The following is a 26,023-nucleotide window of genomic DNA, read 5'->3' on the forward strand; positions in this document are numbered from 1 at the left end:
ATCTCCTCTCTGACCTTTTTGTTCAGGGTTTGTCAGGAAGTTGTTGAGACAGCTTGGCAACATCGAGGTCCCTCCTCATTGTTTGAGAAATCAGAAAGCAACTAAAAGAAAACAAGCGCAACCAACACAAAACGTCCAAAACTCTACATGCACACTATTTTGGTATGGGCAGGAAGAAGGTTGTGAGATAACAGGATAAGCCCTGTGTGCTTGCCATGATCATACTGACTGGAAATCACTCTTTGAAAAAGAAGCCAGGATTAAACTGTAGCAAGATGATATCTGACATCTGGGCTCTGACTTCATCACTCCTTGCAATCATTCCCATAGCTCAGCGCATTACTAGTCCATAATATAATTCCATTTAGTCTATATAAATGTCCATTACTGTTTTAATTCATCCTTTTTTGGATTTTTTTTTTATAGGTCATGCTAATGTCAGCGCATTTCAGGGTCCCTCAGTGAGTATGCTCTGTGGCACAGCTGCACAATGCCAGTCCCTGAGGGCTCTGTTGTCTGCCACCTCCATGTTCCCACGCCCGCAAAACCCAAAGCCCACGTCATTATCCGAAGTGTGAAATCCAGCAACCCCACCGCTTGTCAGTGACCACTGTGCACAGCACATTCAGAACTGAAAATGACTTTGTCACTGTGCGCCAGACACAAGAAAAGCTGCTGAAAACTTGACAGTCTGTTTTGTTCCATTACGTTGCTCTTATAAACGCCTACAGCATGTCAGCGTCTGCATAAGTCAAGTCATGGAACAGGGGTGGAAACCTGTGAAAATATGTGCTCAGCATAAATTCATAATGTCCCTTCACACAAGTGTCACCGAGAGTTTTATTTCCTCTTACACACATTGCATTCATTTCACAGACACAGACACAGACATTTTCTAAAACTTATGATACAGAATGACAAAGTTTGCGTTTTTGTGTTGTTGTTCCTCAAGAAACATTAATCCATGACTGAAGTAGTTTGTTTAATCTGGGTTTTTATTGAATAAAAGTACAGTAGGTCTGCCTTCAGGGAATGGGGAATTTCATAAATATATAATCCATTGTTCTTTGTTCACGTCTTTCCAAATGAAGCTCAACATTGTTACATTGTCTCAGACTCATGCAGTCAGAGGCAAAAGCCATATATATGTCATCGCCATAGTTAGCAGGCTGCGTGCTAACACCCTATGGGAGGATATACCAGCCAGCAGAAACAATGACCATTCTCACAGTCTAAACTCCCCTTGACCCTCTCTCTGCCCCCTTATCACAGAGTCTTACAGAGGGGAAAAATGCAGCAAAATGAGCAAAGATGGAGAGAGACACATAAATTAGCTTCGCAAAAGTCTTCCATGTAACTGTGTGCCCTCTGTAGGCGTGAGAGTGAAACCCCTCCCTGGGAAGTGTAGTCACCACAGCATGTCACCTCAGCAGTGAGAGCAGATGAAGACTTCAAGGAAAGAGGGAGACAACACAGAAGGGGAGAAAGCAGAGGTCATTGTATGAGATAGGACACTACCGATTCCTGCATCAGCACATAGTGTAACCATTTTTTTCCAAATCCACTAACTTGACTGGGTACTTTTGATTTATTTTTTTTCAACTTGGGCAACTTTGGAAAAAGTTGAGAAGAGAAGAGAAGAGAAGAGAAGAGAAGAGAAGAGAAGAGAAGAGATCTGGACCATTTGGCTGTAGAGAGTTCCTTGGTTTTTGTTTTGGTTGTTTTAACTTTCCATTTACTGATCTGGACAGTGTTTCCCTCTCCACCATGGCGGGCAGGTGGAACCTCCTGATACTGGGTGGGTCACATCTGTCATTTATTTGCACAGTAGTTTTAATGGAAAATGATCTGTTTTGAGATTGTCTAAAAATGTTGTGTGCTCTTTGAAAGGAAACCAACTAGCTGCTGAAATTTAAGACAAAACTACATATACAAGTCAAGTCAATTTTCTATAATACATCTACCTCTAAATCCCATGTTTTATTACTTTGTTTTGCAACTACACACCAAAGTCTCACTGGGAAAATTATGATGCTGAGAAACTGTTACAGTTCTTACTGCAAGGTTTTCTGCAGCAGTCACAGCCTGAACTCTGAGTATGGTTAAGAGAAAAGCAAGGGGAGTGAAGCTGCGCTCAGAAGCTTTGCCTCAAACAGCCCGCTATCTGCTGCACGGAAGACCTCTGTTCTTCGGCTTTAAAAGTGATATGTATACACTAGGAGCTCACTGACATTTTACTTGTCGCCTGATAGGTCACACAAATCCGCCCTTGGAGGAAGTAACACTATGTGTTTCCATGCTGCAAAGTAACAACACTGCAATTCACTGAAACATTTTATAATGTCATAATCGCAATCTTAGCAAGCCAGTTTTTTATTTAATGTTTTCCTGACCCCAGGTATGAAGCTAACCTTGTTCTACATCATGATTTCAGCTGTCCAGAGAGCATTAAAAAAAAAAAAAGTTCTGAAAAACCATTAGGAAGTTAGTTCTACAATATGTAAATTAGTTCATCCTTAAGTTTCTAAGTCTCCTTATGTTAGTTATTAAATGGTCAGTTACTTTTACTCCAAATCACCAAAATCTTGCTGTAGTTTCCCATTTACCTCTTATATCAAATGTATCTAGCCAAAAATTTTTAAAGGGACAAAAATGAAGGTAAAACAAATGGTGAAAAAAAAAGAACATTCATTTCAGTTGTACTAGTTTAACAGCAGATGCCGGAGCAGCAAATACCTCAACATATCAACAAATGAAGCAAAAATAATGGGCATGGCTAGGAGATCACTAAAAATACTGTATCCCTTTTTTGTGATTAGGTTGAGGTAATTCTTTAATTGGCATTTAATTATTTATTTCTTTAAGGATTATAGTTAATTCAACATATAAACCGATGACGCTGAAAAATAATGTAACTGCACTCTCTTCACAGTTTCACATACACTCAGCAATCATGTGTCACTTAGGCAACTGCAGAGGACTGACTCTGCACTCTCACAGCAGAGGATGTGATCCTGTTTTGTGCTTGGACCATGCCAGCCGATGTTTCCTCACTAATAGGAAGCAGAGCTCTCCAGACACCCATGTGTTGTTCATTTTGAATTATGGGGCAGATGCTGTTGGAACAATCTCAGGAAATAAGAGAAGAGAATAGGGGCATTTACCTTTTCTGCAAAGTCTTTTTGGTACTTTGAGCATTTCTGTTGTTTAATGTCCCTATAGCTTCACTGAAATATTTTAAAATGACAAAAAAAAGGAGTTAGTGTAGATTAAGCACGGGTACTAGTGTAGTAGATGCTGCATTAATGTTCAGACAATGATGAACTGTAGACTGACAGTTGCCTGCTTGCTTTTTCAGCTCTGTGCCTCTCTCCCGTAATGGTCCTGTCAAAAGTATCCTGTCCCAAAGGATTTAATCGTGTGAAAAAAGGATGCATTGGTATGAAAAACAAACTCATCTTCACACATAACCCCCTGTAGAATAACAGGCATGTTGTGGCATGTTTGCCTTTTTATGGCATTTGTCACAGATTGGTCATCTTTGCATTCAGAAATTAGAAATTTAAAATATATAAAATGGTTTACTAAATAATTTCTGTGAAAGATTATGTATAAAAATTACATTTTAAATTTTGTTGTCTGCTAACTGTATTTTTCTGATATGATAAAAGTCTGCTGTAAAATTAAAATTGAAAAGATTTTGGGTTCCTGACTTACAGGCCGTATTTAATTTTAGATCTATCTAAAATATCTATTTTATTCAAGCACTTATTTATGTGACATCCATCTTTTTCATATTCATGCTTCCTGAATTAAGATGATGATGAATGTGCTGTTGATGACGGCGATACTGGGCGATGTGGATCGGATTCGGTCTGTATCAACACGATTGGCAGCTTCTACTGCCAGTGTGTTGATGGTTTCAGATCATCAACACTGACTGTGAATTTTTCAGCAGATACATCTGCAACATGTAGAGGTAAGTCATCTCGTATATTGAATCAGTGATGGCAGAGACCCCTGCAGTTATTATTTAAATGTGAAAATTCTGTCCTTTTATTTTGCTTTAAGATATCAATGAGTGTTTGGAAAACAAAGACATCTGTGGACCCAATGCCAAATGTATTAACACAAGTCCACACTATTCCTGCATTTGTCCTGATGGATTCATCGCCATTACTGGAGTGGAAAGCTTTCGTCAGGGTGACAACATCACATGTGGAGGTAAGATGCTTATCAGTACCCTCACAGTGAGAAAATACTGTGGTCAGTTATATACAGGGACTGTACAATGTGTACAATTGTTCTCCGGATGTGCTGCAGGGACATGATCTTCGTGTGTATTTTTATATGTTTAAGGTGAGAAAACACTGAAACAACGGTTTCCTCTCACAGTTATTCTAAAATGTCTTCCTCCTACTTATATAGACACTGACGAATGTCAACAGGAAAAGGTGTGTGGGCAGAATGCAAAATGCATCAACACCGAAGGCAGTTATCACTGTGTCTGCAATGCTGGCTTTGGACTGAAATCTGGCAAATCTAATTTCTCTGGGAATCAGGAGCAATGCGAAGGTAAGGGCTATGACATGATGCTGCAAAATGCGTCTTATTAAACTAGTTCTACAAGTTAATTAGTTCTGTTCTCTTTATTACTTTATTAATGAGTCTTTTGTTTTACAAAATAACTAAACAAGGGTCTTGATGCTTGAGAAGTCACGTGATTCCGCGTTGTTTCAAGAAAATTGGCCCACAAAAGTGGAACTAATTGAACCAAAATCAAAAATTAAAATTTGAGTTTAGTTCTGACTTCTAAGTTAATTGATCCTTAAGACTTGAAATGGTAAATATTCTTTGCAGTATAGTTTGGTTACAGTGCAGGTTGGTTTAGTGAATGGCTGTCCTCTGTTTTGGCTCTGTCCGGTCTTCTTTATGTTTTTTATTTGATGCGTTCTCTGTGAAAAAAAAAAAAAAAAAATTCCATTTTGGATGTGAACATTTGAGTGGACCAGGATATTTATTGTTCCATTAGCACTTACTGAAATACACAGTGCAAAGCATTTTCCTCTCCCTGATTTGTTTCCATTTTAGACATTTGTATGATTGATAAGACAATCTGTGGAAATGGAACCTGCCACCGTGGAGCCAGCGGCCATTACTGTACATGCGACGCAGGGTTCACCAACTATGGCAACAATGGGTCTCACTGCACTGGTAAGAACACAGAAGCAGAACTTTTTCCAACATGCATTATTGCACTGGTGCTTGTTCAGTTAATATATAAACAGTACATTTTAATGAGTACAGGCATCCTCATCGGCAAACACATTTAATGGATCAAAGTTCTTGTTTCCCCTCAGCGTTAAACTGTGATGTAATCAAAGATATGAACAATCTGACAAAGGTAACTCCACACCAGAAATAGTTTTATCGCCATTCAGCATATATCCAAATATACTGTATATTTAAAATGTCCATTGTCTCATACTTGTGTCTCATTCTCCCCAAATCACTCACCAAGAAATATCCCGGTCCACATGATCTCGTGGTGCAGTTGCAAAAGAGCTGTCTGAAAATTACAGAGAGTGAGAATCCAACAGAGCTTTATGGAGAGGACCTACTAAAGGTATATCTGCTTTATTATTATTAAATCAATGGAAATGCAATTTTATTAGACTAAATCTTCCAGATCTTCATAAACAGGAAGTTCTGCCCCCTTCAAGTTTGGTCACATGACGTTCAGATGTACACGACCTTGTAGACTGTTTATGTTGACCTGAGTTGGTATGCAGCCTGAAAGTCTGACTCAGTGTGACTCTGTCTCCTGTTTCTCCCTCTCTCCCTCCTCTCCTGTGGCTGTAGAGTCTGTTGTCTGTGATTGACAAGCTCTTGCTCAGTGGAGCCTTGAATGATAACAGGAAAGTCTCAATCTTTCTGAACGTGGTGGAGAACGCTCTGAGGCTGATAGGACCCTTCATACGTACCCCAGAGAAAAAGATATCCTCCTCTCACACAGGTTAAATCGAAATATGTAATGAAGCAGCTGAGTTTTTCTTTGCTTTCTTTGCATTTTTCCCATTCACAAAGAATGGGAACGGACACTTCAGGCTTAGCTCTTTGTTCATTTACAAAGTCAATTCGTTCCTTCAAGAGGTTTACGCTTCTTCAGATGTAATGTTTTTCGGTAGATTTCTCTTTTGCTGAAGTCATCTACAGTATTAACAGACAAGTAATGCATGTTCATAAAAAGCTGATCTTTGTGTTTGGGTCCAGAGCTGGAGCTGCTGGTACGTAAGGGGGCTGACTTACCCCAGGGAGCTGTGACTTTATCATCTAAGCAAGCTAAGCTGGACATCCAGTTGGAGACAGCTGCGGGAGATCCCTCCTATTACCCTGGTAATCATCATATCTAATTAACGTAATTATAAACACTTTCATTAACACAGAGATGACTTCCAAATCCAACGAATGTCCACATAATCCACTTTTATCCTGCTATGATTCTGATAGGCTATACAACGCTGTCCTTGCTGAGCTATGCAAACCTGGAAGACTTTGCAGATGGCTTCTTCGGTGAGATGAAACCACAGAAGAACCAAAGCTTTAAGATCAACTCCAAAGTGGTGACTGTCACCGTCAGTAACAGAAACACAAGCCACCTCAAAGAGCCCATTAAATTGACTTTCTACCACCTGAAACAGGTGAGAGGAAAGGTTATACCTTGTTTTTACTGCTTTGCATTGTGAAAGTGTTATCCATATTGTCTGAGACAAATATTACATCTATAATGGTCTTTAACTCTGTTTAAACTGGTGTGTCCATTTCTTTTACAGTCAAATGAAAATAGCCACACCTGTGTGTTCTGGAATTCCTCAGAGGAAGGAGGGTCGTGGTCTGCTCATGGCTGCAGTGTGCTGGAGTCCAACCCTGGATACACTGTGTGTTCCTGCACCCATCTGAGCAGCTTTGCTGTGCTCACGGCACTCTATGAGATTGAGGTTAAAACTCCCACAATTACTGACATGATGATAAACGGCAAATTACGACCCTCACAGTTGAGAGCTCACAGTTGAGACTTGAGTCCTTTCTCTGTGTACCGTAAGGTAACCCCTCTCTCTCGCTATCCAAACAGGACAAGTTTGAGTTGCAGCTGATCACCTGGGTGGGTCTGTCCCTTTCTCTAATTTGCCTGTTCATCTGCATCCTGACGTTCTCGTTGATCCGCTCCATCCAAAGCCCAAGAACCACCATCCACCTGCACCTCTGCATCAGCCTCTTCATTGCATCGCTAATCTTCCTTGCAGGCATCTCTCGTACAGAGAACCGGGTAAAAATACTCTTACAACAGCTTACATAGTCAGAATTGCTGCACTGTCCAGATGAGTGTTGTGAAAGTTTCTGAAACTTTCCGAGGAATATATATTAATTAACAGCACAACTACGGAATGATTTATGCGGGCTGCTGAAGATTTATAAACAACATTTCAGCAGTTCTCCCCGTTTCTGAGCATCATTTGTCCTCTTTTCACGGCTGTCATCCTCATCTCTCTCCCTACTGCATTAGGTTGGCTGTGCAGTGGTTGCAGGGCTGCTGCATTTCTTCTACCTGGCAGCTTTCTGCTGGATGTGTCTGGAGGGCATCCAGCTCTTCAGGATGGTAGTCCTGGTCTTTAACACCCACTTCAAAACCCTGTACATGATGGCAGGTGGCTACGGAGTCCCAGCTGTGATTGTCGCTATCTCTGCCTTAGCTAATGCCAAGGGATATGGCACTGAGAGACAGTAAGTTCCCTCTACTGATGCCGATCTTGTATTATTTTTAATTCAAGCTTGAATCCCAAGTCATGTTGACATATAGTCAGCTAAATAAACTCTCAATATGCATCGCAGTTGTTGGTTAAACCTGGAATTCATTTGGAGTTTCTTTGGCCCTGCCTGTTCCATTATCATTGTGAGTAAGAAAATCATTATTGAGCTGAATAATGACCCTAAAATTGACTCTGGTGCTTTTTAAAACCTCATCTCTGTTTCCTTTCAGGTAAACATCTTCTTCTTTCTCATCACTGTCTGGAAGTTGGCACAGAAGTTCTCAAGTTTAAACCCTGACCTGGACAAATTGCAGAAAATAAAGTAAGTCACTAATCAATCTACCTGCTACAGTCAGGCACATGTATATTGTTTAGGTGTGTATGGACATGGTACGTATGAATGTAAATATGTGAGTCATATATTTGCTATGTGGAAAAACACATTTTCTATATCACTGTCTCTCCCACTAAAGAGGAAGGAATGAAAATTGAATTCCCCAAAAAGCAGGCTCTCTCTTTTGGGTTGGTGTTAAAGTGCCTCAGACTGGACCCACATGTAACCTTGTTGCCTCCTGCAGGGCATTCACTGTTACTGCAGTGGCACAGCTGTGCGTGTTGGGCACCATGTGGATCTTTGGATGTTTCCAGTTTCAGAAGGGAACTATAGTCATGACTTACCTGTTCACCATCTTTAGCAGCCTTCAGGGGGTGATGCTCTTCATCATGCACTGTCTCTTTTCCAAACAGGTCAGTTACGCTTCTCTCAAAAAATAAGGAACAAGCTCTGTGGCTTTTTCTGCTGTCAAAACTCATATTGTAATTGGTATTCCAATTTTAGGTTAGGGAAGAATACGGAAAAGTCCTGTCCAGATTCTGTGCACCTCAGAAGAAGAGCTACTCAGAGTTCGGCTTCTCCCACTCCAGCAGAGCACATGTAAGCAGTTATTTATATTTCACAGCAGTGGCTTTGGCTGAGGTGCATTGACAGTAACATTATTTAATAGAATTATCCAATAATTGCAATACAGCAATGTGCTGAATTAAATGTGATACCGAGTAATATCTGTTACTAGTTTGTTATGTGGTTACCATGTCTATTTTCATAAAGCAGATCATATCTAAAGGGGATTAGAAAATAATTTTATTCTCTCATTGTTAAATATGAGATGCCGTCATTACTCACCCAGCAACTGTAAATTAAATCAAACATTTAATATGCATTTTGAAAAGCATAGTTTAACATTTGATCTGTAATAGGATGCATAAGAGACATAGTAAGGTTAAATCATTGTAAATTCAATGGTGGACAGCTTCCAAATGCAAACACATCCTTCTCTTCAAGGGTTTGAAGATGACAAGGTATTATAGTAGATATGAAGTGGAGCGTGTTATAGCTTGCTATATCATGGTGACAAAGCAAAGCCTGTTCTGATAATGAAAGTGCACTCAAAGTGCCTGTTGTGATAGATCCGATCTCTCCCCTTCTGTCATCCTCAGGCATCCAAAAGCACCCAGGACACAGGAGAGTCTCACATTTGAGGAGCTAAACAGTGACTCAGAAGCAAAGTCTGACCTGTTTCCTTAAGGTTACTATCTCAGAAATACAGCCAACTACTGCACTCCCATTTGTGGCCAATGCACCAGGTTGCTTTACTGCAAAATACTGTAAATAGTATCCATCCTTACCACGAGCTGGTGTGTGTGTTTTTGAGCTATAGAAATGGAACTATTGATTGTTATAATTTAATACAGATGAAGGATTTCCTTTAAAATGAGAAAATGACATTTGTCAGTGAGTTTTACCATGATACAGATTTTTTTGTCATCCACTGGATACCTTGATATGTAAGCAAAGCTGTTAACATGACCAATGACTAAAGCCCTTAATGTGCTGTACTTTCATGCCGACACTTACTTTATTGGAGAATTTTTCAAATGGTAAATAATGTAACTCATTTTAGAAAAAGGAATCTCCAAATGTTTTGATTTTTCATATGTGAAATTGTTTTTATAGATTTTTGACCAAAATATCAAAATGATAGATTATATTAAGAGGACCTGTTTTATCAGGTACATCTAGTATACCTTGTTGTGTCATCCAGGTACTTAATTCAACCAACAAAGACAATCTAAGAGATACTTTAGGAGGAAAGCACTTTCTTTCATCCACAGTATTTAAATTGTTACCGTAACCAAAAAAACGAGGACAATTATGATACAGAGATGGATTTTAAATGTAAGTTTGCATATATATTACTGGGTAATTCAATATATATTAATATTTGACTGCATTCCTGCTCCCTTCAGCATGCTGTAACATCTTTAATGTCTTTAAATATCTGAAAAGAATTTTTTATTTACTAAGCTCAAATGGGCTTCCAAACTTTGAATTTTCAAAAATAACTTTTGTTATTATTGCCTATAGAATATTATTAATGTTGTAAGCACTGGTTTATCACACATTTGGAATTTATGATTGATGCTGTTTGGTCAAAATATTCATCTTTCGTTTTGTATTTGCAATTTACCATTTCTGTTTTTCACAGTGTGAATTATTAATGGTGTGTTAATCATTTTTGTGTGTGTGTTTGTGAGTTTTAATATTTCTCCTGCCTCTCCTGGAAGCTTTAAACTAAATAAATATGCTGTTGTACCTCATGTTTTAGGGCTCCATTTTTAGGTCTTCCCACCACTGGTCTTGAATTATTTTATTTAAAACATAGAAGAAATTACTTTTGAACAGCTGAAGGACAAATAAATCTTGTTTTTCTTTAAAGTTCATTGTATGAGAGCCCATATTTAGCAGGGATAGCAACAATGAGCCATCAACAAACATAGAGTGAAGTTTTATTAAGGAACAAACAGAAAGTAACTGCCAGACATATGCAATATTTTGCTTTCTTTCCACCTTCATGTCTGACTATCTGTGTCATAGCTCTTTGCCTACTACTGCAACACTTATATGCCTGGTTTATGTAAAAACCAGGAAACTGTTATTCAGAGGAAATGGAGGTCTCTTTACTCTTCCTTTCTGTTCATGACAGATCACAGGCACGATGGCCTCAAAAACAACTCTGAAGTCTCAAAATTGCTACTTGAATTTTAACAAGCAAACAAACTTTAAAGTGGCCCTGAAATCATGTTTTACTGTGTAATACATCAGTGCAGGTAAGTGCAGATATCCCTCTTTAAACAATTACAAACTTTGGTAGAGTCGGTGTTGATGCGTCTTTTGGTTTATACTCACCTCCTGGGAGCATTTTTACAGGTATTTTTATAAATAAAACATTCAAAAATATCTGTCGGCATGGTGTTCAGTATGGGATCCAAGTGTTTTATTCTTCCAAACAGAGTCCCACAAGAGTACCCGAAACCCTTCAGGCATCTAATACTCATCATGCTCTTCAAAAACTCCTCTGATGTCTGCCTCTATACATGTTTATGTGACTGACGGTCACATAAGCATAAACATTGCAGGGTCCCTGTTGAATAAAACACTTAAATCTCTGTCTGTTTTGAGGGAATTAGATTGATCATTAAAAATTTAAGAAAGTTAATTATAAAAAATTGGCAACAGCTGACACGAAATGGAAGTGTTGCTGAGATCGCCTCTGGTTCAAAGCATCAGCAGAGGAGATGAATGGATAGGAGGAACCCATCCAGAAAGGGAAAGAGGATGGAAAGTGCAGGTCCAGCATTTAGTGATAAAACAGCTGCCAAGCGTTGGGAGAGAGAGGGAGAGAGAGCCAGGCCCGGGAGAAAGAGAAACTGTCAGAGAGGCATGGGTAAAGCAAGGGAGGAGAACAAGAGTAATGATTGTGGACAATGGTGATAAGTGAACGTGGCAAATCAGGCAGCTCTGCAGACAAGAGAGACACATTTGTCCTCTCTCATTTATTCTGAGCCAATCCAAACAATCCAGTGTTCATCTGAATCATCCAGAGGTACGTTTCATTTATTATTCATAGCCAGTTAATGGTGATTCACTTCATGGACCAAATACTTAACACAATCGTCTCAGGTAGCAAATTAGTCTAAGTGAAGCTAAAATATACCTAAAATATAATAGGACTATATTAGGGCGTTCTTTCTTAAGCCTGAGTTGTTGAGAAATATATATATATATATATATTTTTTTTTTTTTTTTTTAAAGAACCCTGTGTTCAGCAACAGGAGAATTACACCAGAGATTTTGAGTAGCAGCCATGATGTTTGAGAAAAGACACAGTATCCAGTGTCTGTCTGAAGAGTTTCCATACTATCATGGTTGACAAGACAACTTTCTTTTGATAACATCCTCCCCATTCTGTATATAAGCCCTGGATTCCTTTTAATCAGGCAGTTAATCTGTAATTTTCCTCACTCTCCAGGGATATTATAGTATTATAGATATACAGTGTACTAGTAAAATAAATGGACCGCTTGATCAGCTGTGAGTTACTGGTGTGGGCACAAGGATGAGAAGTGGAGTTCATTATCTTTTTTTAACCTTTGGAGGTCTGTAACCTCAACGGTTTATGTGGAAGTTGCCAACAAAACAGACAGATATCAAGCACAGAGAGAGATTCAAAGGATTCTGTTGGTCATGCTATCTTTCCAGAAGATGGAAAAGAACCATATCAAATTCAGCTACAGGCTTGACCTCCTTGACATGCCGACTCCTGGAACCTTGAAAAGGCTAAAAATGAAATCCTTCCGGTGAGTTAAAATCTGACAGCTGGTTACAATATTAAGCTTATTGTTTATTGCATCGTATATCACACCAGGGGGAAAATTGCTTATGCAAATTGGCACATCCTGCTGGTTTACATTTAACAACATCAAATACAGTTTTGAGGAAAAAGTATGTGAACCCTTTGTTATTATCTAGTTTTCTGTGTCAATTGTGATTAATGTGCTTAAGCTAATAACACACAAACAATTAGAATCTTTCTTGTATTTACTGAACACACCCATTAAACATTCACATTGCAGGTGGAAAAAGTAATTGAACCCTCGGATTTAACAACTGGTCGAACCTCCTTTGGCAGCAATGAGCGCTTCCATCTGTGGATCAGATCTGCACAAAGTTCAGGAGGAATGTTGGACCATTCTTCCTTAAAGAACTGCGTCAGCTCAGCGATATTCTCAGGATGTCTCCTGTGAACGGCTCCCCCGAGGTCATTCCACATCACCTCTATTGCCTAAGGTCTGGGCTTTGTTTGAGGTCATTCCGTCATAGATCTACTTCCACCTTTAGGGTCATTGTCCTGCTCCATCACCCGATTTCTACTGAGCGTCAGCTGGCCGACAGCCACCCTGACATTATCCTGTAAGATACCTTGCTAAACCTGGGAATTCATCTTCGCCTTGAGGATGGCGAGCTGTCTAGGCTTTTCATGTTGCGATGTTTTCATGTTGGTATGCAGTGCCCCTTTTACACCATACATAGCCCTTCGACCTTAGTTTCATCAGTCCACAATACATTCTCCCACTAGCATTGTGGAGTGTGCTGTTTGGCAAACTTCAAGCACACTGTCATGTTTTTTTTGTTGTTTCGTTTTGTTTTTTGTTTTTTTTTACTTTTTCTTGCAACTGTATCAAGTAGCAAAACAAAGACAAGCCGGTTGTTGCCAAAACTTGCTGTCTGAAGTTGAGTTTAATTTCACTTTAGGTTTGGTTTAAAAAATCATTAATGGTGAGAGTGATTATCAGTTATTATGTCTCCCACATTTTAAACCCATCTCCCCCACCCTTTCCAACACCGATACACAAACTGAAGCATGCGCATGGCATTATGACAATTCAGCCAAAGCCAAAATACTACCTGAAATGGAGTAACAAGTTAGGAAAAACACTCAAGCGAGGACTTGCAGAGCAGGGGTGTCGGGCTTCCAGGGAGGGTAAAAGATACCGTAAATGAGAAGTGACAGATCCGAAGAGTGGAAACAAATGTGTTGAAAAGAAGAACATTTTGTGAAAACCAGCATACCAGCAATTTGCGGTCTGAGAGCCTGTTGTGCAAACCAACTGAATAAACGCAGGAAAACTGACACACAATACCCATACCATAATGGCAGTAAAATTTGTCAATTTCCATGAACAGGCATATATTTGAAAGTATGCATTTGTGAGAAAGCATCCAATCACTTCACACTTCAATGTTCATGTACTTGCATGATAGGCACAGACAAAAAAAACTCTCATCATTGCCTGGGTGTTTTTTTTCTTTTTTAATGAAGGTCTAGACCCCCAGTGTAATTGTCAGACCATTTGCTGTAATCAGTCTAAGAGCTTGAAGCATGTATCAAACTGGTACACGATCTTGCATTTAAGACTTCTCTGTTGTCTGGCCAACTATGATTTACCGTAGCCACCTTTTGGATAGGTGAACAGTGGCTTTAAACCAGCAAAAGTACTTTAACTTTGTAATTTTCTGAAGATGACACTGAGGATGAGGACACCATCTATACTCGTGACTTTATTTTCTACCTCTTCGACGCCATCCATCCTCCAGAACATGAAGATCAACTCCTCTGAACAGCCAAATCCCGGGCTTAACGGCAGCTCCTGGCCAAGTCCCGTGTCCGATTCCACCGCCAATCCAAAGCACCATTTCTGCTATTAACAGTGGCTTTGCTATTGGCTGACCTAGGAGGTCATGTGATGCCTGTGCCTTTGCTCTGTATTTGCTCATGCCCTTTGCTGTTGGATTGTGGGATGGCAATTGAGCGCCGTGTGGCCATCGCCGAACCCTTTTTCCATGCTGCTGTGAGTTGCGTTATTTCTGCCCTCTCTTGCACTCATGCTGGCATTTCTACCTTTATTTGCTGTGGCGACTTATACTACCCAGCTTCCCGGCACATGGTGTTTCTTGCCTATCCATGGTCCACATTCTACTGCTGACACCAATCTGGCTCTGGCCTTCTCATGTCCGGGCCTCGCCGCACTCACTCTTTTCCTGCTCTGCAACATTCCCAGTGGGCTGGCATTGCTGCAGGCCGGGATAAAGCCCCACGATGTTAATATAAAACCAACAGCTCGCCGCACCTATCACCCGTCTTCTGCATCGACTCCCTCCTTGTTTTGTTTGTTGGACGTGGAGGTGATGGCACAACTGACATTAATCACTGTGGTTTCCATGCGCTGGGGCCCCTTTCCTGTGATTACTACTCTTTTAGACTGCAGAATTTGTTTCTAGAACAATTTTCACCCTTAATGGTCAGGTATTTTTAAGAGTATTGTAGATTATAAAGTAATAGCTATTCCTCATCATCACGAGTGATTCTGTGTCTCTCCTACATTACGGAACCACATCCTTGTGATGCAGTTCGACCAAAACCAACGAGCAAGATGGGCTCACTCTTCTTGGCCTACGTAAGGATCTTTGACCCTTGGGTTTACATCTAACTGAGGAGGTGTGAACCCAAGGTGTAAAGCAGTTCTTTTCGGAGTTCGAGACCCACGGGGGACAGCAAATAACTCCTGCGTACCTTCAGTCTGCAAATGACCATGTCGCTCGGGGACTTTTTCTGTTACGGGCTTGAAATAAACGACTCCTTTCAAGCGTGTTGTGAAAAAGGTAAGGACGTAAACTTTGCTGTGTTGTTTTCACGAGGGCTTGCTGAGGCCGATATTCAAGCGAGCCAAGAGAGTACGGGGCCGCAGCGTGAATAAGGGAAGGAAGCGGATTTTTACCGGTGCTACTGTCAAAATCATCCACCTGCAAAATGGGGTGTTTGGGCAATGGGGCGGGGTTAACGCGGTTCCAATGAAGAATTGAGAAAAGCTTGACAAGCGTCGAGCTTAACAAATGGCCGTGCCGCTGGCGGAGGCTCACTCCCGGGATGGGCGGTGCTTCTTTGGCAGCGACTCCGTTCAATATGGAGTACAGAGAGTAGCCCGTTTCACGTTACATTTCACTGCTCTCATTCAGATTTCGGTCACTCCTGCCAGCCGGGCGCAAATTATGAACCCCCGACCCCTCCCCCGACAGATGCCAGCCTTCAGGACTCGCTCGAGTAGGTTAGATATTTTCCATCATTCATAGTGTGAATGTAAACTGTTTACTCCTTAAAAAAAACAACCGCGCTGATTAGCATTGAACTGTGAGACTGTTGTAACCCCTTTAAAAACTGCTGGTTTGCCTAACGTCGTTACGTTGCGTATCTTCAGGGCGCTCTCGGCATCCGGAGGACGATTACAATACTCGCTAGTTTCCGCGAAAGTAACTTAGTAGCAAGGCGTGCCGACCGGCGGGGTTAGCGGGTGAAAGGTGACATCGCCTCAGTCTATTGACTCGTAGGTAAGTTGTGTCCATCGCATGCCTGTAGATTTTGGCGCTGTACGTTGACCATGCTAGTTTATGTAACCTGGGATGGCGTCTGTTGACGTGCAACTGCTTAAGTGTGAGCTGGAGGATGTGGTGATAACTTTGCTAATAACTTAATCCCTGCTCAGGGCTTTTATATAATCGTTAGCTTTACCTAAAAAAAATAAATAAATAAAAAGGTTATTGTATGTACCGGCGTGTACCAGCCTGTCCCACAATTCAGCCTCCTGTGTGAAAACCATGGGGACCTCAACTTATGCCCGTTCTTTCCTAAAAGCCCGTCTTTCCCCTTTTCCTCCATGACAAGAATGCACAATGCGGCGAGTGTCTCAGCCTCCCTGGGGTCTATGGGACTGTTGCGTCTCTTCGGGGTGTCCTGGTCCTGGAGTCTGGCAGCAGGCCTCGGGGTATATCTGGGCACGAGAAGCTGGAAATACTTCTACATTGCAGCGCGCACTGCCAAGAGAGACCTCAAGTAAGCTGAATATTTCCAAAGAAAGTTCTGATGCTTATGTCTGCATCCTCACTTACCTCATTTCTCCGCATCTTCCTCCCCCTTGACCCACACCAGTGGTCTCTACGTGCTGTTGAGGGTGAAGCTGGCTTTATGGCGTTACATTCGCAATGGAAGCAACATTCCTTCCATCTTCGCCCAGACGGTAAAACTTCACCCGAACAAACCAGCCCTGATCTATGAGGCTACGGGGGAAACTTGGACCTTCACCCAGCTGGACGAGCTGTCTAACGGAGTGGCCCATTGGGCAAGAGGTCAGGGATGGGTCTCCGGGGATGTGGTGGCCGTCTTCATGGAAAGCAGACCGTTACAGGTGGCACTCTGGCTGGGCTTGGCCAAGGTCGGGGTGGAAGCTGCTCTCATCAACTTCAACCTCCGCCATGATTCCCTCCTGCACTGTATTGGGGTGTCAGGGTCGCGGGCTATTGTGTTCGGAGCTGAGCTTGCTGATGGTAAGAATGTGTCAGAGCAGGAAAAGCTGATCAAGAAATTAGTATTTAGGTTTTAACTCTGTATCAGTGGCAGGTTTCATTCTAAAATGCTGTATTACAGGATAATATCCTACCACTTATTTATCGAATTATTTAAAAAGACCGATGATTACATTCCTTTTGCAGGCCAAAGTAAAATATTTATCATCCTCAGCAACAAATGTCATGTTTTGTCAGTAACATCATGCGAGTGGGTCAACATTTCTTCCTGTAGTGTCACACTGTTAGTATTCAGTGTGTGTGTGGAACATAAACTGCGATGATTTATGTGTGTGTGACAGGTCATGTAGTCAGAATAGGCTGTTGATGATCAAATTTCCAGTCAAACTCCCTCTGTACCATCTTTTTTTGTGAAGTCAGTTAACATTTGCTTCACTTTGTTTCTCTGTGACAACACAAACACTTCCCTTTTTTGTCTTTCTGGCCTTCGGTCACTATATCTATTAAGATGTAGCATTTGTATTTATCGGTTTTATAGGTGTTATGGTGCGGCATAAGAAATGAAATGAAATTCCAATTAGTTTGAGCTTATACAAAAAGGATCAATAATTGAAGTCTCATTGTTACAGCACATATTTAATTTCACTCACAATATTAGATATGTATTCACAGTATGTTCTGATGTAAACTATAGTGCTTGAAAGGACCTGACTGGTGTTCTCTCTTCCCTTCTCCATCTGTCAGCCATGTTGGAGGTCAGTTCCTCCATCACTCAGGCCATGGTACGGTTTTGTACAGGAGTCCTCAGTGAAGAACATCTGGCCAGCCTGGGTGCTCAACCTCTGGACCCAGTTTTAGCCTCTGCATACAGGCATCCCCCTTCACCTTGTGTTCCCCCAAAAGGAATGAATGGTGTGTACCTTATCTTCCCCTGAAGCCAACTTTGACTCTATTTGAGAATTAATGTTATGTTAATGCGTGTTTTTTTTCATTTTGCAAAACCCTCTTTAGACTCTTTTCCTTACACCGTGTTTGGTTGAATACCTCTGTTTTTTGCTCTATTCTGAATTCCCAGAGGATATGCCCCACACTAATTCGTTTTTCTCACTTTGCTGTCTAGTTTCTGAGCTTAAATGGCTTCCCAATAAATCTTTTTAACTAAAGCCTGATGAGGTGAACATGTGGCTGTGCAGAACTTTGAGGGATATGAGTTATTTTGAATTCAAGACAGATACTGATATTTAGGTATGAAGGACTGGTTAAGATGTGTACTGTCTGAATAACAAACCGTATCTCTAAACAATGCTAAACCTGTCTTATATTTATGAACATAAAAGTCAGTATTAAAGATTTGAGTCTGAGATCTACCCTACATACCAAACTAGAGGCCTGTATTGCTCAAGAAATCAAAAGGCTGAATGAAAACAAGGACTATGTTTTCTGTTCTGTTTTTCTATGGGTTCACTAATGGCATTCCATGAGGGAATGAAAAGCTGTGAAGACACCTGTTTGCAGCCTGCAAATGTAATGCCCCGAATTGTATTCTTTTCTGCAGACCGTCTGTTTTATATTTACACCTCTGGCACCACAGGACTGCCCAAAGCTGCCATTGTGGTACACAGTCGGTACGTTCTCTTGAACAAACTCTCGCAAAAAAAAAAAAAAAGAAGCATAACCCGCCGGAGTTGTAATGATGAATGTCTGAGAATTTCTTTTGTGTTTCCACAACAGTTACTACAGAATCGCTGCTTTCGGGTATTTTGCCTTTCGCATGCGCCCTGATGACATCATCTATGACTGCCTGCCTCTCTATCACTCAGCGGGTATGTGATGGTGGCTTCCAGCTCTTGATGATTACAGTTTCCCCCTTCTGGTCATTACTGAACTGTGAGCTCTCTCTTTTACCAGGTAATATAATGGGTGTTGGACAGAGTCTGATCCATGGCCTCACTGTGGTGGTGAAGAAGAAATTCTCTGCCAGCCGTTTCTGGGAAGATTGCATTAAGTACAACTGCACCGTAAGAGCTTATGCTTGGAAAATATTGAGAAGTGCCATATTTTATGAGATCAATAACTATAAAACATTAATTTTGAACTAGGTCTCCCACAAGAACAAGACTGCTTTCCCTTTTTAGGTGGTGCAGTATATCGGGGAAATCTGCCGCTACCTCCTGTCTCAGCCAGTGCGGCCGTCAGAAAAGGGCCACAAAGTTCGGTTGGCAGTGGGAAATGGGTTACGGCCCAGTGTGTGGGAGGCCTTCACAGAACGTTTTGGGGTGGCGCAGATTGGCGAGTTCTATGGAGCGACTGAGTGCAACTGCAGCATTGCCAACATGGATGGCAAGGTCAGCAATCACAATGTTACTTGTGTCTTAACTGATCAATTATGCTTTGGATCAGAGTTCAACTAATTCCGTTCTGCCAGGTGGGAGCCTGTGGATTCAACAGTCGCATTCTCCCCAACGTGTACCCCATCTGTCTGGTGAGGGTAGACGAGGACAGCATGGAGCTAATTCGCGACAGCCGGGGTCTCTGTGTGCCTTGCCGCCCTGGTAACTAACACTTATACCACACCAATGACTTCGCTCAATGTAGTATGTAATTGTTAACTGTGTTGATCATCTGAAAACATTCTGTTGTACCCATCCATGTCTTGCAGGGGAGCCAGGGCTTCTGGTGGGTCGTATCAACCAGCAGGACCCATTACGGCGATTCGATGGCTATGCTAATCAGGATGCTACAAGGAAGAAGATAGCTCACAATGTCTTCAAGAAAAATGATTCTGCGTATTTATCAGGTTGCCAATCCTCTATATTCCTCAAAATACATATTTTTATTACAGTTTATATTTCAGTAATATTGCATCACAACACTCAACACAGATTGCAGTTCTCATTTTAAAAAATGTGCTACGAGTCATGCAAGTGTTCAAGATAAAGATAATTAGAGCTGCTAAAACTTGAAAGTTGAAACCCCAAAAAAATGAAGGCAATTTTGGATTGTCAAGCTTCCTTTGTCAGTGCTCAGTAGGGGTAATGTTTTATGATCGTTAAGCCATACTTGGACTAGACATGGGAGTCTTTTTGTGTTTTTCATATGTCCACCCTAGGTGATGTGCTGGTGATGGATGAGTTGGGCTACATGTACTTCCGGGACCGCGGTGGAGACACGTTCCGCTGGCGAGGAGAAAACGTCTCCACCACCGAGGTGGAGGGCATACTCAGCAGTCTTCTGGGTCAGACTGATGTGGCAGTGTATGGGGTGGCAGTGCAAGGTGATTGTTAACTTTGTAAACTTGGGGCTTTTAGCATCATATTGCTAACATAATTGTTATTTTCCTTTAATGCATATTGGTTTCGATATACTCATTACTTGACAAGCATTTATCTCTGTGTCTCATACCAGGTGTGGAAGGTAAGGCAGGCATGGCTGCCATTGCGGACACTACAGGGAGTTTTGACTGCAATGATTTCTTTCAGAAAGTCCAGCAAGCTCTTCCTCCATATGCTCGCCCCATGTTCCTGCGAATCTCCCCAAATGTAGACACCACAGGTAAATTGTCCCAGTATCCCCCCTGAGTTCATAAAGAGTCAACCATCACTGATGATTTCATATCAATAAATCATAATCTATTTTATTTATCTCCATGTTCCTGCATAGGTACATTTAAAATTCAGAAAACCAGGCTTCAGAGGGAGGGATACGACCCACGTCTCACAACTGACCAGATCTACTTTTTGAACACAAGAGCTGCGCGTTACGAGGCTGTAGATGAGGAGCTATACAGTGCTATAGCGGAAGCAAGAATGTCTCTATGACATGGAGTCCATAGCAAGGGAGGCATGGTGCCTCAGTGAAAGCGATGCTATAGGGAGAGAGGATAACATATGCATATGCTGGTGTTAGGATCGGTCAGTTTTGGTGCACCAACTGCCCAGATTTTAACCGTTCAGGGAACAGAGTTAAGAGGTCTACTCACGTAGACGGAGTAATGTTACTGATGATGTTTTAACACTGTATAAGTAACAGACCAGGACATAGTGTGAGGGCATTTATTCCCTTTAATAACCTTTTTTAAATATTAAATGAACACCTCAAAAAGCCTTTGAGCATCACCGCACATAGAGTGGGTATCTCCCACAACCCATTCGAAACAGGAGCATGTAACAACAATGTGGTTAGGACGGCACGGGTAGTATCAAGTCAAACTTTGTTACAGGGTATTTTACCCATATGTGAAATATGCTGCAAGATTAATTCTGTGTAGGTTTAAGCAATACTTCAGTGTGAAGCTATGGAGTTACTGCCATGTTTTTGGATAAGACTGAAAGACCAGGCTTTAACATGCTGTACATGTGGCTACTAAATCAAACACTAACCATAGAGTCTTTTTTACTGCAATGGAAAACTAATTAACGTCATATTTGAACGTCTGAACAACACTGGCACAGGTTTGCAAATACACATACTGTATGTGCCTTATATGAAACTTCACATCTGTGTTTCATTTTTTAAAATGCTTTTCTTGGAAAGGAGCTCAAAAGAAAGTGGAAATCACAGTAGTGATTGTGTACCATGCAAAGCTGAGTCACAAATAGTCACTGTCATTTTATGTAATAAATCATATCAGTGTAGTAATATATGGATGTTAAAGACTGGTAAGCTATTTACAATTTCAAATCTTCCAGACTGCATTTGTTTTGTTGTAACTGAAATTAAATATTTTAAAACATGTCTGTGTTTGTTTCGGTCATTCATTAAAAACTTCAGAGGTGCATTTTTAATTAAACTTGATGCTGCATTCCCACATTCATCTCTTGCAAAAGAAAAAAAATGTCACATCTTCACAAGCTTAAGCTGTCCTTCATTTCTTTCACCGGATTTTTGTACAATGTTTGGCAACTTGTGTCCAAGGTGCATTAATGGTCTGTTGACAAGGATATCCCTCTGGGTAGGATTTTCAATGGATGCTCTTTGCAGGCAGTGCAAAAGTAGGGATAGGCTTTGACTGTGATAACATCCGTAAAGGTGTAGAGAGGTGTTCTCTCTCCAGCGCTGTAAAAGGTCACCTTGCCTCGGTCCATGTCTAGAACTACTCTTATCACTTCCGGCTTCTTAGTCATGTTCAGTGGCTCCCATGGTGCTGTGCAGGCCTTATGCTCTCCGTTGCGAAACCTAACAGTCCAGAACCCCTCTGCTGGTGTCAGCACTTGCTTCCCCTTCCTGGAGATGGACTCGCTGGCTACTCCCACCACCCAGTAGGTGTTGTCCTTCACTTCTACATCCCAGCTGTGGCGTCCAGAGGTATAGCCCTCAGCGGCCAGCATCTCAGCACTGATGTCAAAGCGCTCTGGGTTGTCTGGCAGCTTGAAAATCTGGGTAGAGTTCTGCACCTCTGTGAGATCCTCTGAGAGGATGAAGCAGCCAGCTGCTGTGTTGGGATCCAAAATTACAGGATCTTGGGAGAGAAACAAAGAGAAGTTAGTCAGGAGAAGAACTGACCAATATAACGTGACTAATTTTTGTTTGAGGAACTTACTATATTTAACTATACTCTTCATCTTTTCCCACACTTTATATTTCAGAGAGCCCAAGTGTTTGGCCACATCAATCAGGGCACCAGAAATGATTTGTGGGTCAAAAGTAGTCCGCCAGGTTCTGAAAAGATACTAGAGCAGTTAGTTTTTGAGAACTGTGTCTGTAAAGCTATATTATCCTAAAAATAAGTTTAGCTAAATTCTAGATGTGGTGATAACGCTTACCTCCTTATTGTTTCCTTGTAATTCTGCAAACAAAATTGAGCAGAACAACCTTCACCAAGTGATGTGCATATGAATGTAAAACAATAGCTGGTTAATAATTGTTGTACAAATTGTCTGAAGCAAACTGTCTTATCTACCTTAAGAAATTGGATATCAGGAGTTGTCATCTCCTGTTCTACTAATCTGATGGTGTTGGTAAGAGATGTCACTTCATTGCTCATCTCCTCAATACTCTGGTTAATCATCAGATTCTTCTGCTCCTCCTCAGCCTTTAAAGTGGAAAGTCTATCAGCCTCCTGTTCTTTCAGGAAATGGTGAAGGGCTTTAAATTCTTCTTTGATCTGGGTTTCAGTATGTTCAGCTTGGTTCTGGAAAAAGACATAATTGATGGGTAATCATCGCCTCCACACCTGGGCTCTGTAGGGTGCTCAAGGTAACATTTGGTACCGATGGGTCTGACAGTACCTTAACATGTTCTGCCATTTCCTCACAGACCATTTTCGCCTTCCTGTACAGCTGCAACTTCTCTTTCAAAGGCAGCAGTGCACTCTTCAGTTCTTCCTACAAAGTCATTGACATGGCATCAACACTTAAAACCAAGGTCAGTCTGGCAGGTGGCCAAGCTATCAGCAAAATGTGGGGCTTTCAGCTGCCACATACTCTTCCATGGCAGCATGTCCTGTTGATGCAAAGCTGTACAATACAGCAGCATAAAATTAGAGGGACAAATCTATGGACAAGGTTCTAATGCCCCAGTAACATGAGCAGAACTGAGCTCATGCAGTTTAGAGTCCAGGGAGGGGCACAATATGGCGACCAGTAGGTTCATATCACATTAATACTCAAGGTTTCCCGGTCTCAAGAGAAAGTCAAGGTGGGCAGGAGTAGAATGAATTTAGCATCACAGAAACCTTGTGGGAGTCGAGTTTCAGTCCTCTTGGGATCAGCCAGGGCAAAACGAAAATATAAATCTATTATTAGAATGTTAATGACCTCTGCCAAACACCTTCACAGAACACCCCCACCATTTCAGGCTTAGAGAAGCATAAAGGGCATAAGTAAATAAAAATTAAAAACTGTGGAAAAACACAATCAAAAATGCATTTTCTAAATGGCGGCAAGCTGTAAAATAATGTCCAGGAACATCTGGCATTTCTTCAATTCATGCAATGATGGTTAGCCATTGAGATTTCATTCATAAATTAACCAGTCAAGCTAATCAATTATGATTGTCAAATTAAGAAAATCATCCTCCCATTTTCATAGTGAAGGCTCACCCACACTATCGTTGACCTTAGGTACGAGTCTTCAAAGACATTCCAAAATTCAAGAATGTGACGGATATTTCAGTAAACATTGCATCATCATTCATTCAAGCAGCAATCATCAGCAGGCAAACAGAGGAAAAACAGAGGAAAAAGTGCAAGGTTTCCCATGTAGCTGATGAAAATGTGCTAACAACGTGCTAACAATGTGTAATATTGGGGATGACCAACGCTGTGACGTTAACAGGCCTACCTTACAGTCATGAGAACCTTCCCCAATGGGATAGAGCTTGTGTCCTATGTGTGCAGCTCCTTTCACACACACACCACAGATCGGTTCCAAGTCCTCCAAACAGAATATTGTGAGCTCTTCCCCATGTTCTTTACAAGCCTCTGGGTCGTTCTTGCTTCTGTCCTTCTTGAAGGATTCACAGGCCTTCTCCAGCACTTTGCTCACCACTATTTGATCCATGGAGGAAGGGCGCGAGCACAGAGGACAGGAGGGTGGATCCTCACTGCCTTGCGTCTCCCAGTTGTCTTTTAGACAGGCTTTACAGAATTTATGTCTGCAAGTGAGCACCACCGGTTGACTGAGAATATGTCCGCAAATTGGACAGGAGAGGTCATCTTTAAGATGTCTGGTAGCCATTCTTCTTCACAGGGCTTTGATGACAAGGCAGCGTCCGAAGCCCCTCCCATGTCTCCATAAGGCTACCTCCTCTTGACCTCAGAAATAAGTTTTAATACTTAAGCTCTCGAAGCCATATCCCATGTTATGCTGTGCTATGTTGAGCACTGCACATTGCACGTTGTCAATTAAACACTACACCTGAGTCTTTCAAAAATTGGCTTTACATTTGAGAGACTGTATCTGTGCAGATCAGCGCAAATAGCAGCCAGAATAACCCAGGCATGACAGAAGAGAGTAAGGTGACAGTGGAATACATGCACTCAAGATGGCCTTTGGATTCAAGTTATACTATGATCACCTCTAAGTTATTTGAGAAGACTGCTGAAACAGCCTGTCAGAGTGTAATGAAGGATTTACATAGAAACAATGTCCAAAATAAGAGTCAGGGTGGAGATATAAATAGACAGAAGTAACCGATTTGGACTGAAGTTATCTGAGTAAAGAAATATCCTCCTGCTGACCATTGGAACAGCTTTTTAAAAACCGACACATGGTTATTTTTAAAATATCACAGAGTCAAACCCCCTTCTGGTATAAAAACACTAAACACAGCTTACATTACTGAACCAGCGCACCACTGACTTTTTTACTGTATTTTTTAGAACAAACAGAGGATATCTCAAAGCAAGATGTGCACACAGTAGCACCGTAATCTCAAGTATTTAACAGTTGGATCGCCTAGTTTGTGCTGTGGTCCAGTGTTTTGTTGTGCGGGTTAGTTTACTAGAATCAATGCTGCCCCCAAAAATAGGCCAAGAGCACAGATATAGATAGAAAGCCTGGAGAACATGAACCTGCCACAAGAAAACACTATGTTGGCTGGTGCTGCTTTAACTCCAGAGTATAATACTCTGTATGTTTGCCCTCACATCTCACACATGTTATGTTAGGATTCATAGTCAGCTTTAAGTCAAGCAGATAGGAGAGTTATTACAGTGCGCTGTATCTGTTACTTTAAAGTTATTGGTTACATATATTAGCTACTTGAAGCTTTATCCTGTATATTGATTTATATTAGCTACTTTAGAAATTATTAAACTCCAATTTAAAGTTTTGGAGTAATAAAGCCATATTTAATTGCATTTTCATTTCTATAGTCCCATAAAAGTGCCTTTAACGTATGACAGTGCCGCATAACTATGTCAACATTACAGAAATTACAGTTGAAGAGGCCAGTACGAGTAATTTGGTCTGTATCACATTCTTGCTTCTAACTGGTTGAGATGAAATTATTTGGGAAA

At 41.2% G+C, this 26,023-nt stretch overlaps 3 protein-coding genes across 8 annotated transcripts; 2 read left to right on the forward strand and 1 right to left on the reverse strand.

Moving 5' to 3' along the window:
* Positions 1-1,381: 1,381 nt before the first annotated feature.
* On the forward strand, positions 1,382-10,450 carry LOC120807005 (adhesion G protein-coupled receptor E1). Its single transcript, XM_040158604.1, has 19 exons — positions 1,382-1,798; positions 3,359-3,439; positions 3,818-3,979; positions 4,072-4,224; positions 4,429-4,575; positions 5,092-5,214; positions 5,361-5,404; positions 5,522-5,626; positions 5,863-6,016; positions 6,274-6,396; positions 6,511-6,701; positions 6,834-6,998; positions 7,133-7,327; positions 7,565-7,782; positions 7,891-7,951; positions 8,039-8,130; positions 8,387-8,555; positions 8,647-8,742; positions 9,306-10,450. The coding sequence occupies exons 1-19, from the start codon at positions 1,768-1,770 to the stop codon at positions 9,345-9,347; spliced, it is 2,352 nt and encodes a 783-aa protein (XP_040014538.1). The 5' UTR covers positions 1,382-1,767; the 3' UTR covers positions 9,348-10,450.
* A 1,107-nt stretch (positions 10,451-11,557) lies between these two features.
* slc27a1a (solute carrier family 27 member 1a) lies at positions 11,558-21,798 on the forward strand. Of its 6 annotated transcripts, none has more exons than XM_040158616.1 (14): positions 11,558-11,752; positions 12,409-12,506; positions 16,427-16,594; positions 16,691-17,085; positions 17,809-17,976; positions 18,620-18,689; positions 18,796-18,887; positions 18,973-19,082; positions 19,200-19,409; positions 19,490-19,616; positions 19,724-19,861; positions 20,174-20,338; positions 20,470-20,616; positions 20,725-21,798. In XM_040158616.1, exons 2-14 carry the CDS (start codon positions 12,412-12,414, stop codon positions 20,880-20,882), a joined length of 2,043 nt encoding a protein of 680 aa, XP_040014550.1. In that variant the 5' UTR covers positions 11,558-11,752; positions 12,409-12,411; the 3' UTR covers positions 20,883-21,798. The 6 variants fall into 6 exon arrangements, with proteins under 6 accessions (XP_040014550.1, XP_040014569.1, XP_040014560.1 ...); XM_040158643.1 differs by lacking the exons at positions 11,558-11,752; positions 12,409-12,506 and adding exons at positions 15,642-15,812; positions 15,963-16,092; XM_040158652.1 differs by lacking the exons at positions 11,558-11,752; positions 12,409-12,506 and adding exons at positions 15,642-15,808; positions 15,963-16,092.
* On the reverse strand, positions 21,751-24,740 carry trim35-13 (tripartite motif containing 35-13). Its single transcript, XM_040158724.1, has 6 exons — positions 24,345-24,740; positions 23,292-23,387; positions 22,964-23,194; positions 22,827-22,849; positions 22,604-22,722; positions 21,751-22,522 (listed from the first exon to the last, which is right to left on the reverse strand). Exons 1-6 carry the CDS (start codon positions 24,738-24,740, stop codon positions 21,984-21,986), a joined length of 1,404 nt encoding a protein of 467 aa, XP_040014658.1. The 3' UTR covers positions 21,751-21,983.
* Positions 24,741-26,023: the final 1,283 nt, after the last annotated feature.

This window comes from Xiphias gladius, chromosome 3, assembly GCF_016859285.1.
Source record: "Xiphias gladius isolate SHS-SW01 ecotype Sanya breed wild chromosome 3, ASM1685928v1, whole genome shotgun sequence".
Lineage (NCBI taxonomy): Eukaryota > Metazoa > Chordata > Actinopteri > Istiophoriformes > Xiphiidae > Xiphias > Xiphias gladius.